A 15190-nucleotide genomic window follows, 5' to 3' on the forward strand; every position below is an offset into this window, starting at 1 on the left:
GTTCAGCTGCAAAGAAATCACCCTGTAGAAAATTCTGCCACAAACAAATTGCCCTGTAGAAAGATCAGTTAGAAGAAGTTACCTTGTAGAGAGTTCAGCTACAAACAGATCTCCATGTAGAGAGATCAGCTAGAAGAAATTACCTTGTAGAGAGTTCAGCTACAAAGAAACCACCATGTAGAGAGTTCAGCTGCAAAGAAATCACTCTGTAGAAAATGCAGCCACAAACAAATTGCCCTGTAGAAAGATCAGTTAGAAGAAGTTACCTTTTAGAGAGTTCAGCTACAAATAAATCACCCTCTAGAGAGATCAGCTAGAAGAAGTTACCTTGTAGATTGTTAAGCTACAAACAAATCACCCTGTAGAGAGATCAGCTAGAAGAAGTTACCTTGTAGATCGTTCAGCTACAAAGAAACCACCATGTAGAGAGTTCAGCTGCAAAGAAATCACCCTGTATAAAATTCTGCCACAAACAAATTGCCCTGTAGAAAGATCAGTTAGAAGAAGTTACCTTGTAGAGAGTTCAGCTACAAAGAAACCATTTTGTAAAGAGCTAAGCTGCAAACAAATCACCTGTACAGAATTCAGCTACAAACAAATCACCCTGTAGAGAGATCAGTTAGAAGAAGTTACCTTGTAGAGAGTGAAGCTACAAACAAATCACCCTATTGAAAGATCAGCTAGAAGAAGTCACCTTGTAGAAAGTTCAGTTACAAAGAAACCACCATGTAGAGAGTTCAGCTACAAACTAGTCACCTTGCAGAGACATCAGCTGGAAAAGTTACCTTGTAGAGAGTTCAGCTACAAAGAAACCATTCTGTTTAGAGCTCAGCTGCAAACAAATCACCTGTACAGAATTCAGCTACAAACAAATCACCATGTAGAGAGATCAGCTAGAAGAAATTACCTTGTAGATAGTTCAGCTACAAACAAATCACCCTGTAGAAAGATCAGTTAGAAGAAGTTACTTTGTAGAGAGTTCAGCTACAAAGAAACCATTTTGTAAAGAGCTCAGCTGCAAACAAATCACCTGTACAGAATTCAGCTACGAACAGATCACTCTGTAGAGAGATTGGCTAGAAGAAGTTACCTTGTAGATAGTTCAGCTACAAACAAATCTCTCTGTAGAGAGATCAGCTAGAAGAAATTACCGTGTAGAGAGTTCAGCTACATAGAAACCATCATGTAGAGAGTTCAGCTGCAAAGAAATCACCACTGCCCAAATTTCAAGACAATAGCTCTTTCCAATCTGAAGTTATCAATTGTCAAAGTTGGCAAATTGGATGTGTGTGGAAGGCCCCTTTTCGCAAATCCGGTCACATATGTATTATATATATAATTTGTACATTTACTGATAAAATATTTAAAGTACATCTACTTCATCTTTTCTTCTTCCTGTAGTAAAGAAAAAAAACATAGGTTAAAAAAGTCCCAAAGCTGGCCATAGGCCGGCTTTGGGGTATACAAATACAAAAAAAAAAGAAATCTAATCCAAAACAGCCAAGCTGTAAAAAAAGTGTGCGGCCCTCAGAAAGGCTATGGTGAAAAAAGATGTGAAATCCAAGGTGGCGGCCAAGAAATGGCTGTGATGGTAGGTTAATGGTAAAAATTTTAATAACGACAATTCAGGTGAATTTTTGTGCCGCTTCACAAAATTTACCTGAATTGTCATTATTAAAATTTTTACCATTAACCTACCATCACAGCCATTTCTTGGCCGCCACCTTGGATTTCACATCTTTTTTCACCATAGCCTTTCTGAGGGCCGCACACTTTTTTTACAGCTTGGCTGTTTTGGATTAGATAGTAATATCGTGATATATTTCTGCACGATATATCGTGAAGCGAAACTCCAATACCGCCCAGCCCTATTGATAACAACTATTAATGTTGTAATCCTTGTAGTGTGAAGTATATACATAAAGTTAGCATAAAGAGAAGACCTTTATGTGACCATGATTTCTCACGTAATTTATACATGCATCGAGCATGTGCAGAGGTGTACAGGAGCACTGCAGCCATTAGCAGGATAGGGAGTGAAGAGATATAGCTATGCAGTATAGGTGTAGGGCTATTAGCTAGTGATAACACACTTTACAACACCTTTATATAAACACACGTATGAACTGGTTACAGGAGTCATATCCATGGGACCCTGCATAGGTGTAGATCAGTTTATGGTTAGCTCTCTTGCCCCCCTCTGAAAACTGTTCCTACAACTTTGAAGGGAACTGATCCATTGTAACTACCTCAGCATCAAAGGCAGTTGTGGTCAGGGCTATCATGATATCACCCTAACCACGGGGCTAAACCTAGATATCACCCTGTTGTCTGAAATATATACCACTTTGACACCTCAGATCATAGAGTTATGTTTGACATATTGCCCTGACCACAGCTGCCTTGATGCTGAAGCAGTTACAAAGGATCAGTTTCCTTTGAGTATATATATAGCTGTTTAAAGTTTTGCATTGTGCATTTGAATAGAGCTGCTTAAAGTTTTGCAATATGGGTTTAAGTTTACCATGTTGGTTTAGTCAGGGGAATTGTTGTGAAGCAAAGCGAACCGAGTGAGTCAGCATTGCATAGTTCAGTTACTAGGCATCACCAGATAATCATATTAACAATGTGGGGATTGTTTTTCTACACAGTATATTCCAGATGCATGAAAAGATGCCTCAAACATTCTCAACATATATGTCTAAGTGTTTATTTTAGCACCTTAGGTTACTTCATTCATCCACAAAGTGGTTAATGTTATCCCTACAATCAGTAAAACCCACATTCATTTCTTTTTTGTGCCTACAATTTAACCCCACAGACAAGTAATGTGGTGAATGCAGGTTTGCCTTCCTTCACCTATTAGGTGAGCATACCAGAGTGGTATATTTTACTTATACCATGGCCACTCGGGATTTGTCTGACATATATATGCCCTTGCCCTCGGGCAGGCCTGCAACCTTTAGGCTTGGGAATATATATCAGGCAAATCCCTTGTGGCCATGGTATTATACAGTATGATAGTAACTTTGTAATAGGGACCACAAAGGAGTAAGTGTGGCCCACGAAATAATATCACCCAAAAACCAGTTTAAATTTCTCAGACGACCATAAGGCACTATTGGTTAGGTAAAACTAAGCCCAAGAAGCTTTCAGATTGACCCAAAATACTTTCAGCAAGCAAGTCGCTACAGAATTTTAAAAAATTTATTCAACAGAATTTTCTAGTGACTGACTGACTGTCTGATGCCTTCAGACAAGCGTAACTCGATAATGGCTATGGGCTTGATTTTTTCACTGTTCGGCATCACTTCAGCCCGACAGGTGCCTTTTGGCATACTGCAGTTTGTACAATGCATTCTTCATGGACTTACCAGTGTCCTCCTCTGTGTGCCATTCATCTTTGCTGACAGCGAAAGGTGTCAATTTGGTGGTAGCATGTGATGACTTCCCTTTGAAACAGAAATCATCCGTATTTTTCTTAGTGGCTATTATGATTGCAAAGGTGTTTTTCAAACAGTTCTTGATTCGTACTGCTGTGTAACTGGTTGAACATAGCCGACAGCGAAGCGTAATGGATACTTCACTTTTCAGACGATAATTAATATCCACACAAAAAAACAGCCAAGCTGTGAAAAAATAGTGCGGCCTTAAAAAGCCTGGGTGAAAAAAGTTGTGAAATCAAAGGTGGCGGCCAAGAAATAGCTGCAATGATGTTAATGCTAATAAATTTTAACAATGCACACAGCCATTATTAAAATTTTTAGCATTAACATCATTGCAGCCATTTCTTGGCCGCCACCTTTGATTTCACAACTTTTTTCACCCAGGCTTTTTAAGGCCGCACCATTTTTTCACAGCTTGGCTGTTTTTGTGTGGATTTCACTCCTTTTTATACTTTACAAGGCCCCAAAACCAGCCTATGGCTGACTTTGAGGTTTGTCTTTACTCACATTTCTTCTTTTCTATGTAGATACAATGATGATTATTGAAGACAGACTTATAAATGTATTTCATTGCATGATTTAATTCAATATTTGATAATATTATTGTAATACTCTAATAGAGTGCACATTTTTTTTGAGGACTTCTAATAGAACATACATAGAATGTTCTAGAACAGTCTAGAACTTCTATTGGTAGATTTATGAAATTACAGACGTTTGACTATAAGCAGATTTCAACTAGAAATTTCATTTATAAAGCAGAAATTAAGTGAAGTGATCAGTCAAGGTAGCAGTGGTTCAGTGGTTAAGGATGCAGGTGTTAGGTATGGAGGTCCCTGGTTCGAACTCTGGTAAGTTTTTTTTCCGACATTTTTTGCACACTTTTTTTACCCCGTGGTGACTGGTCTATTAGAGTATCTCGATCAGCGATTTTACACTTGCTTAGTTTTTGCTTTATAACTTTGTCGCTGTAACTCTATTGCTATTCAAACTATCAAAAGGCACTGCTACGATGATCAGCCTATCTACACACCAATTTTCAAGTTATTTCTATGCTTGGTTTACCCTGTAGCCGTGACAGAAGTTTGATCTGTTTTTACGTGAATAAACGTCCATAACTCCTTGAATACTACTCAGACTTACAACAAACTTGGTACGTGAATCCACCGTTACACGTTCTTAATTTGTACCAAAGATCGAGGCAATCGAGTTACACGTTTGCATTTTATAGCAATTTTTGCAAAATGTGCGAAAAGAAATCGAAGCCCCCGTAGCCGTACGGCATAAGAAGAAAAAAACGAAGAAATTAAAACGAAATTTTGGACGCCCATTTCTCGCAAATGGCTGTTGCGAATTTAATCTAATTTGCTGTGTGGCGTACCCTACCTGGGGGACAGCTATAATGCAAAAATAGTGTGCTTTGGAGAAGGGGCCATGGAGCTATGCATGCGTGAAAAAGCTGTTTTCTTTCTTCCTGTAAATATACTCACGGTGTGGTCGCCGGCTTTCTTGGCTGCACGACACACTACCGTGTGTCTTGATAGTTGGGGTGCACTGCACCATTTCTTTCTTGTGGTATGCATGGACTGTAGAGGTGCTTTTCAAATAGTTCTTGATTTGAAATGCTGTGTAACAGGTTGAACATAGCTGACAATGAAGCATAATGGATACTTCACTTTTCAGACAATAATTGATATAGCTGGGGCACACAGCGCTATTTCAGATGCAGTATGCATGGGTTCATCAGTCATAATAAAATTATTTCCAAAAAAAAAAAGTTAACAAACAAGTACATGAAAAAAGTTGGAATTTTCTACTAGAGTAGGGACCATAGCACATTGATAAAAAGTACTGAAACAAGTTGAAGTAGTCCATGATATTAAATCTCTGTAAAACAATATATCTTGAGCACAGTAGGATCTCTACTGTGCTCAAGATAGCTTAACAGAAATGCACAGTATGGAAATAACACTTCTTATTGTTTTACTGTGTTTAATCTCCAACTTGTTTCAGTACTTTTTAAACCAAGCACGTGCCCACAGCCGGCTGAAGGCCAGCTGTGGGCACGCGCCTGGTTACTGAAATTGTTTTCATAAAGGTGTGTATGTGTACCTTTCTACCTATCTACATATCTACCTATGTTTATCTGTGCGCACCCACATGAGCAAAATTGTTAAATAATGGTAAAAGCAGCTTTTACGTAAGAAGTAATAGCAAAATGAAGTCTGCATTAAACTTCTGCACAGGTGAACTTTGTTCTGAGGTGGTTTCTTTTCAGCAGACTGAAATACAGGTGTGGCGACTTTCCTCAGACTGCCTTCCCCTTGAGGTTTTCAGGCATTTAGCAACTGAAAAACAATGGTGCAGGCCTCGTACACTACCAAGAATAGCCTACCGCTTCGAGCTGAAAGGGGGCATATCCCTTACGTACGTGAGCAAAAATGAAGAGCAGCTTTAAGGCTTTGTCGAGAGAATTTGTGGGAAAAAACACGTTAGTCACACTATAAAACAGTTTAGAAGATACTTCTGTGCGTAATGTGTTGGTAAAAACGGTTTGTTTAACAAGCGCTTCCTTAGCAGTGTATAGCAACTTAGTTGAATGAATTACAAAAATTTCATGAATTACAAAATACGAGAGTTAGCTAATAATATTATTGTACAACCCAAAACTACTCTATTGTAAAATAGTAATACATAGTTGGTTAATTCATGGTAGCATATACTGTCTATAGTTAATTCCAGATGAGTTAGCTAGCTGCATGGCGCCTAGTTTTTAGAAGTTGCACAACATCAACTTGTTATCAATGTGCTATGGTCCCTACTCTAGTAGAAAATTCCAGTTTTTTTTGTGTACTTGTAACTATTAAATATTCCTGTGGTTTCCTTTGATCAGAGGTTTCAAAGTGGTATATGCATATACCTATATAGCCACCTTTTACAACTGCACTAATTACACTGAGTCACAGTACCATAATTATGCACTGATCTATTGCAATACATAACACCATATTACCGTATTAATAATCTCAATTGCTCTTTTGTTATTTCCCTGAAAACATATTCTAATCAATGCATCAAGATATGGTGCATAATCTACCTTGCAGAGTTTTGCAAACAAATCAAGTTGTGCCACAAGGAAATGATATTCGAGCTTCTGGATTGAAATATACAGTTACATGCTAATTGCAGAACATGATAATCAACCTGTGATTTAATGGAATGGAGGTTTATCCATTCCTTTTGTTTGCCAGGTTTACAGTATATCACATCTCCAAATGATGGTTCACTCCGAATTTCAGTAATATAGAAAATATTCTATGTATAATTGAATGGTAAACATCCAGCCATATCATGCACAAGGGTACCTTTCCATGGTGGCATACTAATTCCTCAATTATATAGTCTGCACAAAATCATCACACTACAAAATAAAGGTGATGATACAGCTATGTACCTTGGTGCTGTGTAATGGGATGGTCTTGACAAACACATAGAACACCTAGATAGTCCATAATATGAGGGTCCTGAAAAATGAAGGGATTATGTGACACACTGAAAATCACATGTGTGATACCTGAGTACGACACAAATGTTCAATAAAGCCCTTAACTTGACCATTGTCATGTCCCACAATAACCTCTCTGTAACATATAGGAGCAGGCATGTATACACAATACGTTAATTCCAGGACCAGTCACATGTCTGGCAAAGTAAAAAACCAAGCACACAAGCCCAGCAGTGATCCTTACAGATTGTCTCTTGATAATTCAATCAGCATATTCTCCATTTTGAGGTTACAGCCAATATGCTTGGTGAACACAGGGATAAATCTGGACATGTAAAATTCATTTTTCCTGCAACAGTCACTTACTGACTAATTGACACCACACAAGCACGCAGTCACTACTCACCAATTATTTCCCTTTAAATAAACATGTAGCAGTTCATAGCATTTTTTAACCACTTCACTGTTTATTATATAGTTCATAATTAACATGAAGTATTTCTTTATTACTGTTGGATTACCTGGAGCTGACATTAACATTTTCGTAAATTTCCAAAATTTTTACTATCATTTCTATGATCATTAAATATCTCAATAGTTTCTGACGGTCAATTAAATCAACATTTGCTGAGTCAACAAATTTTATGATCACATCAAGAGCCTACGAGTTTACAAGCAGTAACTTGAAATATTGTAATGATTACACACTAGACCTCTATCAATTCATTATCTGAAATGGATTTTTCTCTTTGCGCATCTTCCTCTTTCTGTAACTAAATTGTAAGCAAAGAAGACTTTGTCAAAAATTCCAACCTCTGTAATGTATTCCTTAATAACAGGAATAACTTCAGCCACTATATTAAATTTCTCAATTAACCTGTGATCAACCTGTAACAGTTGGTACATGAGGTGAGCTGTTCAGTTGGCTAACCTATATACCTCTTCAATTGTGAATGCATCATCATAGTTCATTTGTTGAGTTACTCTAATTTGTTTCAGTGTAGCAGTGTCCCATGGCACTGCACCTAATCCAGTTGCTTTAGAATCAAAAGACTGATGAGTGAATTGGGCTGTTAATAATAACATCTTTATTTGTGAATTTGTCAGACACTTTAGCTTACTATTCACGGCACTTATCCACTGTTCTGTAGACAGATGTTGTATCCTTACATGCGATTCTAATTTTATTTCAGCATCTTCCTGTTGAAAACTATGAAAAGTATTGATATCAGCACAGTCATAATACCTGAATAAGTGGTATCAGTTTAAACACCATTTCCCAATCTTTGCCGCATGAACGATCTCTCTCCTTCAAAGTAACCTGAGTGGATAGCAAGGCATGTAAGTGCATCATTGTAAATAAATTTACTTGGAAACATTCTCTTTCATCCTTGACAATTGCTAGGTACAATCTTGTTGGAAGGTGCCTCAATCTACAACATTCTTCCCATAGAACAGCTTGACCTGGTGAAGAGTATGCAGGAGGATCATTATTACTATAATCATGCTGTAAATTGGCTATCCATTGCTTTCTTAGTTTATGTTACCTTGAATGTATGAACAACTGGCTGCTTACTTTTGCGCTTTCATTAGTATTATGTGACTGGGCCTGCGAAAACAGGGCATGTGGGAACACAATGTGGACACACACTACACCCCATCACTTTACAGGTCATATCTCAGTTCTGGAACAGAATATTTACATTCTGTAACTTGCATCATAAAGCCAATTAAGTGCTTACGAAGAGCCGAAAGTTGCATTGGCAAAGCATTATGGTACAAAACGTTATGCGTGATGGAAGTTTGAAAAAGTAGGAAAAACCACATGCCCTATTTTTGCAGGCCCAGTCACATATTGTGTATACACCACTTTGACACCTCAGATCAAAGAAACCACAAGGCTATATTTCATGTATTGCCCTGAGCACATGTAGGGTGATATCATAATATCGCCTTGTGGTTAGGATGATTATAGCCCTGACCACACACTGTGATGCTGAGGCAGTTACAAAGCATCGGTTTCCTTTGATTCTTTATATGGAGTTGCTTAAAGTTTTTCATTGTGGGTTTGAGTTTAGCTTGTTGGCTTGATTAGGCTAAGCATTCTCTTGAAGGAAAAATAATGGAGTGAGTTAGCATTACATAGTTCAGTTACTAAGCATCACTAAATAATTGTTTTCACAATGTGGGCATCACACATCCATTTCAACCACATTTCAAGATGGCTCAGACATTCTCAACCTATACTTATAAGTACTTATTTTAGCACCTTACATTACTAGATATCCATAAAGTGGATATTTGGTTAGAAATGGTATCACTACAACTAGTGAAACCCACAATCATTTCTTTTTTGTGCCAACAATTTAAACCCACAGTCAATATTTACAAACCTCTGTATAAGAATGTAGGTTTGTCTTCATTCACCTATTAGGTGAGCCACCTGAGTGGTATATATTTGTAACAGACCTCTGTAGTAACATATGTTTAATTATATATTTTGTACAATTAACACTTTGGATGTTAAGTAGTTATGTTAAGGTTTCCTTTTGTTGTACAAGTCAGTCTGTGTTAAGAATAATACTGGTGGTAGCTAAGTATAATTGTTCTCGACAAAGTCACAGCGTTACATTGGTGTAGTCGGCAGGATTGGTCATCGCCGCCACTCTGAACCCAAGGAGAGAAAGCTGTTGTACCGTGGCCACCCTTAACGGTACCTGATAAGGTGGAGTCTAATTGAACCGAGACACTGTTGTGTTGCTTAAACATTTTCAGAGCTGAGGAGCACCGCCCCACAAGCCTGACCCGAGAGGCACTGATTCTGGAATGTCCGACGAGAACCGCCCGGTGGAGCGAGGACCAGTACGTCAAGTGACAACTCAAAGGCCAGTGATTCTTCCTGATGTGTTTTCTGGGGAAGGGGAATTTAGCGACTGGGTCCAGCACTTTGATAATGTAGCTATACTCAACGGGTGGGACGAGGTACAGAAGACACTTTGGTTGCACGTGCGATTGACTGGTAAAGCTCACGTGGCGCTTACTCGAATTAAGGCCACAGGGTACAAACACACTATAGAGGCGCTTCAAGAACGTTTTGAGCCGTCAGTAACCAAGAATCTGTACAAAGCTGAGTTACACTCTCGTGAGAGGCAAGAGGGCGAGAGCTGGGGTGATTTTGCTGACGCACTGTCTGTGCTAGCAGACAAGGCTTATCCAGACTTGGAAGAAGCAGTTAGGGAACACATCGCACTCAATAGATACCTCGACCAACTGGACAACCCCCAGGTGGCGTTTGGCGTGAGACAAAAACAGGCCTGCCAACTCTCACGGGTTTACCGTGAGTCTCACGGTTTCACTACCCTGCTCAAGGGCAGCAGATCGAATCTCACGGTTTTTGAGGCCTGCTAACTCTCACGGTTTGTAGCGCGAATGTCACGGATTTCAAGTTTAAAAAGTCAAGACCTTTTTTTTTTTTTTTTTGGTCTCAGCATAGCATCTACCAGTTTTTTATTACTACACACTGCAATACTACAATAAAGGTACAGTAATCTCAAGATTTTTTTACTTTCCAGGTTGGCAGGCCTGCAAAAACGCCCTTCAACGATGGTGGCAGCACTTGCAGCTACTCTGGAACTCGAGTCGTATTTGATACAGTGCAGCGCTCAAGGTGATGGCGCAGGTGTGCAACCCGGAACAACTCAAGGGAACGCTGTAGCATCCGTTGGACCGGACCTGACATTGATGATAGAAAATTTGTTGGAGAAGCTAAGCAGACTGGAGAAGAAAGTGGAAGATGCAGAAAGCAGTCGATATCAACCACGGAGACAAAGAAAGAGAAGGAGGCAGCCCCAAGCAATTATGTGCCATGTCTGTAAGCAACCAGGGCATTATGCTCGGGGATGTGCTAGCAGTATACCTGTGGACCCAGAAAATAAGGCAATGACTACAAGTGAGATGCAGACACAAAGGAACAAGGATGCTAGCAATGCTGACCCCACAGTAGATAATGATGTCACACCCACAATTTCTATTAATATTGTATCTAAATATTCCGTGCCTGTGCATGTGTATGGCCATCAGGTATCATTCCTGATTGATACGGGAGCAGCTGTGTCCCTCATAAGTAGTGAGGTGTGGGATCGAATCAAGCCGAGTAATTCTCCCAAGTTAAACCATGCTAGTATGCGGCTGGTTGGTGTAGATGGCTCACCAATGCGAGTACAGGGATCTGTGATGGTCAATCTACAGCTGTTAGGGCAAATTTTCCAACAGGAGGTGATTGTAGCTGATACATTAACATCAGAGGGTATACTAGGGCTAAACTTTCTTGAGGTTCATGAATGTGTTTTGGACCTTGGTCATGGTGAGTTGCGCACTCGTACTATTAAAATACCCTTGTGTGCTCATACATTACCTGGCCCATCGGTCACACAAGTTGATGTCACCGTGCAAGACACCATTACTATTGGGGCTCTTAGTGAAATTGAAGTAATGGGGATGATGCCAGTCACCTGTCAGGGGAATTGGATTGTGGAGAATAAGAAGTCTAAGAAAGCAGAAGTACTTGTTGCTAGTGCTGTTGTGATACCACGAAAAGGGTTTGTTCCTATGCGTATGCTTAACATGGAGTCCCACCCCGTCACTGTACATAAAGGGACCAAAGTTGCAGATGCCACAGCGATAGAGCCATTGGATGAGGTATCGGGGGTAACCAAATCTGATGTCCTGATGCAGCAGGGAGATTGGGAAGCTATCTTGAGCAGTATTTTGGGTGCAATGCCAAATAGTTTAACTGAACACCAGCTGAGACAATTCAGTGCACTGCTCACCTCATATGCTCACCTGTTTGCCCTGAAACCAGATGACTTGGGTAGGACAAATGTGCTTAGCCATCGAATTGAGACCACAGGAAATCCAGTCCGGCAAGCTGTGAGGAGGGTACCGCTACCTCAAAGGGATGAGATAAAGAAAATGATAGCAGAGATGCAAGAAAAGGAAATTATCGCACCATCTAAGAGTCCGTGGGCATCACCAATCATTTTAGTGCCAAAGAAAGATGGTTCTTTGCAGTTTTGTGTTGATTACCGCAAGGTTAACGAAATAACACATAAGGATGCTTACCCAATTCCAAGGATAGACGACACCCTGGATACTTTAGCTGGTTCAAAATGTTTTTCTACATTGGACTTGAAGAGCGGGTACTGGCAAGTAGAGGTAGATGAGAAGCACCGGAGAAAACTGCCTTTTGTACCCATGAAGGTCTATTTCACTTTAATGTTACGCCGTTTGGGCTGTGTAATGCCCCAGCAACCTTTCAAAGGTTAATGGATATGGTATTGTCAGGGTTACAATGGAGCAGTTGCATAAAACATTTGAGGCACATCTGAGCAACCTTAGGCAAGTCTTTGAACGATTAGACAGAGCAGGACTAAAATTACAACCCCACAAGTGCCAGTTCATGCAACCTAAAGTGCAATTCTTGGGGCATGTTGTTTCTGCAGATGGGATCTTACCTGATCCAGACAAAACATGTCGTGTACGAGAATGGCCTATACCTACTACCATTAAAGAAACACAACAATTTCTAGGCTTAGCCAGCTATTATAGAAGATTTATCAAAAACTTTGCTTCAGTAGCTTCACCATTGCACAAGCTTACAGAGAAGAAGTCTGAATTCAAATGGACTACCCAGTGCCAGGAAGCCTTTGATTGCTTAAAGACTCGCTTAGTTTCTGCACCTATACTTGCTTTACCAGACTGGTCACAGCCTTTCATTTTGGACACTGATGCCAGTGACATGGGCATTGGAGCAGTGTTATCCCAGATCCAAGAGGGCAGAGAGTGTGCTGTTGCATATGCCAGCAGAAGCTTGACTAAGGCTGAGCGCAATTACTGCGTGACGAGAAGAGAACTATTGGCTGTGGTGACCTTTCTTCAGCACTTCCGCCCTTACCTTCTAGGATCACATTTCACAATTCGGACTGACCATGGTGCCTTGGCGTGGTTACAGAAGTTTAAAGACCCAGAAGGCCAAGTTGCACGTTGGGTACAGAAGCTACAAGAGTATCACTTCACAGTTAAGCATAGGCCAGGTAAAAGTCACAACAATGCTGATGCCATGTCAAGAATCCCTTGTAAACAATGTGGAATCATTCCAGCTGATGAGGCTCTTGCACTAGCAGCAGTAGTCCCTGGCTTCACTGAGTGCTCACTCCCCAGAGGAACTTCGAACTGCCCAGATAGATGATCCCCGTATTTCATCAGTACTGGCTGCTAAGGAAACTAATCAGAAACCGGCTGTTCTGAGCAATAACAGTCCCGAGGACCGCAGACTCTGGCAGTTGTGGGACCAGTTGATAGTCATCAACGGAGTGTTGTATAGGCAGTTCTCTGAACCTCACAGGGATCAGAAGTGGCTACAGTTTGTAGTCCCTAAGAATCATCGGTCAGACATTCTGGCATCACTGCATGATGGAGTAGCAGGTGGTCACCTGGGACAGGAGAAGACCTTTGGAAGGGTTAAAGAACGTTTTTATTGGCCTGGATATTGGAATGACACTTGCAGCTGGTGTCAAACCTGTGCAAGTTGTGCTACTAGGAAATCACCTCCTGTTTCCAAACGAGCGCCACTAGGTACAATAACAGCAAGCTATCCTATGCAAGTTATGGCCATGGATATCTTGGGACCATTCCCTGAAAGCCAAGCTGGAAACAGTTACATACTGGTTGTGGCTGATTATTTTAGTAGATGGATGGAGGCTTTTGCAATCCCGAATCAAGAGGCTAAGACTGTTGCCATTCGCCTGGTAGATGAGGTGTTCATGCGTTTTGGAGTACCTAGCCAGCTTCACTCAGATCAGGGGAAACAGTTTGAGTCACAGCTGATGTCAGAGGTATGCAAGCTTTTAGGTATTCAAAAGAGTAGAACTTCCCCATACCATCCACAATGTGATGGCATGGTGGAGAGATTTAACAGGACACTACTAAGCATGTTAGCTACCCACTGCAAAGACAATCCGTGGGATTGGGAAAATCACATTCGCAAGGTATGCTTTGCTTATAACACCAGTACTCATGCCTCGACCAGTTATGCACCATTTTATTTAATGTATGGCCGTCAGGCAGTTCTACCCATAGACATCCTATATGGCACTGCAATAGACAACAAGACACAATCCATCAATGAATATGCAGAAGACCTTGAGAAGCAACTGACAGCTGCATTTGAAATAGCAAAGAAGACTGCCGGAGTGCAGCATCAAAGGCAGAAAGCATATTATGACCAGAGGGCAAATGGTTCACCGTTTAAGACTGGTGACGTGGTATGGGTGTTAAACCCAAAAGTCCCAAAGAACAGTAGTAGGAAGCTTTTCCACCCTTGGACTGGACCTTTCAAAGTCATGAAAAAGTTGTCCGAGTGCACCTATAGAGTACAGTGTCAAAGGGGACGGAGGCAGCGACAGGTGGTGCATTTTAACCGATTAAAGCCATGTCCACAGGACATTCGACTAGATGTTGACTTGCCTTCCACTTCTGCCAGTAGTGATCAACCGGCTGCAGCAAGTGAGGAACATGTACCTACCCCTTGAGCTCCACCTGTGGGAACAGATTTGGAGTTGGTAGATTATGATGATGAATGCTACTCCAGTGATCAACCTACATCAAGACAACCTACAAATGTTGGAACTGATCAACCCCCAAGTGAGACAAGACGTTACCCAACCAGACAGCACCGGCCTCCTGTGAGACTGCAGGATTATGTGAGAACGTGAAGATGGGACATCTTCTTAGTGGAGGGGGATAGTGTAACAGACCTCTGTAGTAACATATGTTTAATTATATATTTTGTACAATTAACACTTTGGATGTTAAGTAGTTATGTTAAGGTTTCCTTTTGTTGTACAAGTCAGTCTGTGTTAAGAATAATACTGGTGGTAGCTAAGTATAATTGTTCTCGACAAAGTCACAGCGTTACATATTACTTATTGCTGCCCTCGGGCTTGGGCATATACAGGGCCGCCGACAGGGGGTAGGACAATTTGCCCTGGGCCCCACTTTGTAAGGGGCCACAAGGGAGCCTCCAGGGGCCTCATACAATAGTAGCTGCCCCGAGGGGTAGCCAGCGCCCACGCAAAAACCCAGGCAACATGGTGTATGAGAGTCCCAATATTTAAGTATTTCAGCACATATTTCTGCATTATCATTTCAATTGTATTTATAAGTGGATTTCTCAGATAGT

The 15190-nt window shown here is 40.7% G+C and overlaps 1 protein-coding gene across 5 annotated transcripts in view; it reads right to left on the reverse strand.

Annotated features, from left to right (window-relative positions):
• The window catches only part of LOC136246667 (inositol 1,4,5-trisphosphate-gated calcium channel ITPR1-like), an 82183-nt gene that overhangs the window by 52923 nt on the left and 14070 nt on the right, over positions 1 to 15190 (reverse strand). For 4 of the 5 annotated variants that reach the window (XR_010696726.1, XM_066038202.1, XM_066038204.1 and 1 more), the window contains 15 exons: positions 8321 to 8415; positions 8198 to 8272; positions 8073 to 8151; positions 7891 to 8021; positions 7765 to 7839; positions 7665 to 7718; positions 7473 to 7612; positions 7358 to 7414; positions 7196 to 7300; positions 7021 to 7087; positions 6901 to 6970; positions 6812 to 6849; positions 6651 to 6761; positions 6544 to 6600; positions 6460 to 6495 (listed from right to left, as the gene is read on the reverse strand). Coding sequence is in view for 4 of the 5 variants with exons in the window: in XM_066038202.1 (XP_065894274.1) it covers positions 6460 to 6495; positions 6544 to 6600; positions 6651 to 6761; positions 6812 to 6849; positions 6901 to 6970; positions 7021 to 7087; positions 7196 to 7300; positions 7358 to 7414; positions 7473 to 7612; positions 7665 to 7718; positions 7765 to 7839; positions 7891 to 8021; positions 8073 to 8151; positions 8198 to 8272; positions 8321 to 8415 (1190 nt within the window). In the remaining variant the exon portion in view is untranslated. The remainder of the gene's footprint in view (positions 1 to 6459; positions 6496 to 6543; positions 6601 to 6650; positions 6762 to 6811; positions 6850 to 6900; positions 6971 to 7020; positions 7088 to 7195; positions 7301 to 7357; positions 7415 to 7472; positions 7613 to 7664; positions 7719 to 7764; positions 7840 to 7890; positions 8022 to 8072; positions 8152 to 8197; positions 8273 to 8320; positions 8416 to 15190) is intronic. The other variant, XM_066038203.1, reaches the window with a different exon arrangement.

This window comes from Dysidea avara, chromosome 2, assembly GCF_963678975.1.
Source record: "Dysidea avara chromosome 2, odDysAvar1.4, whole genome shotgun sequence".
Lineage (NCBI taxonomy): Eukaryota > Metazoa > Porifera > Demospongiae > Dictyoceratida > Dysideidae > Dysidea > Dysidea avara.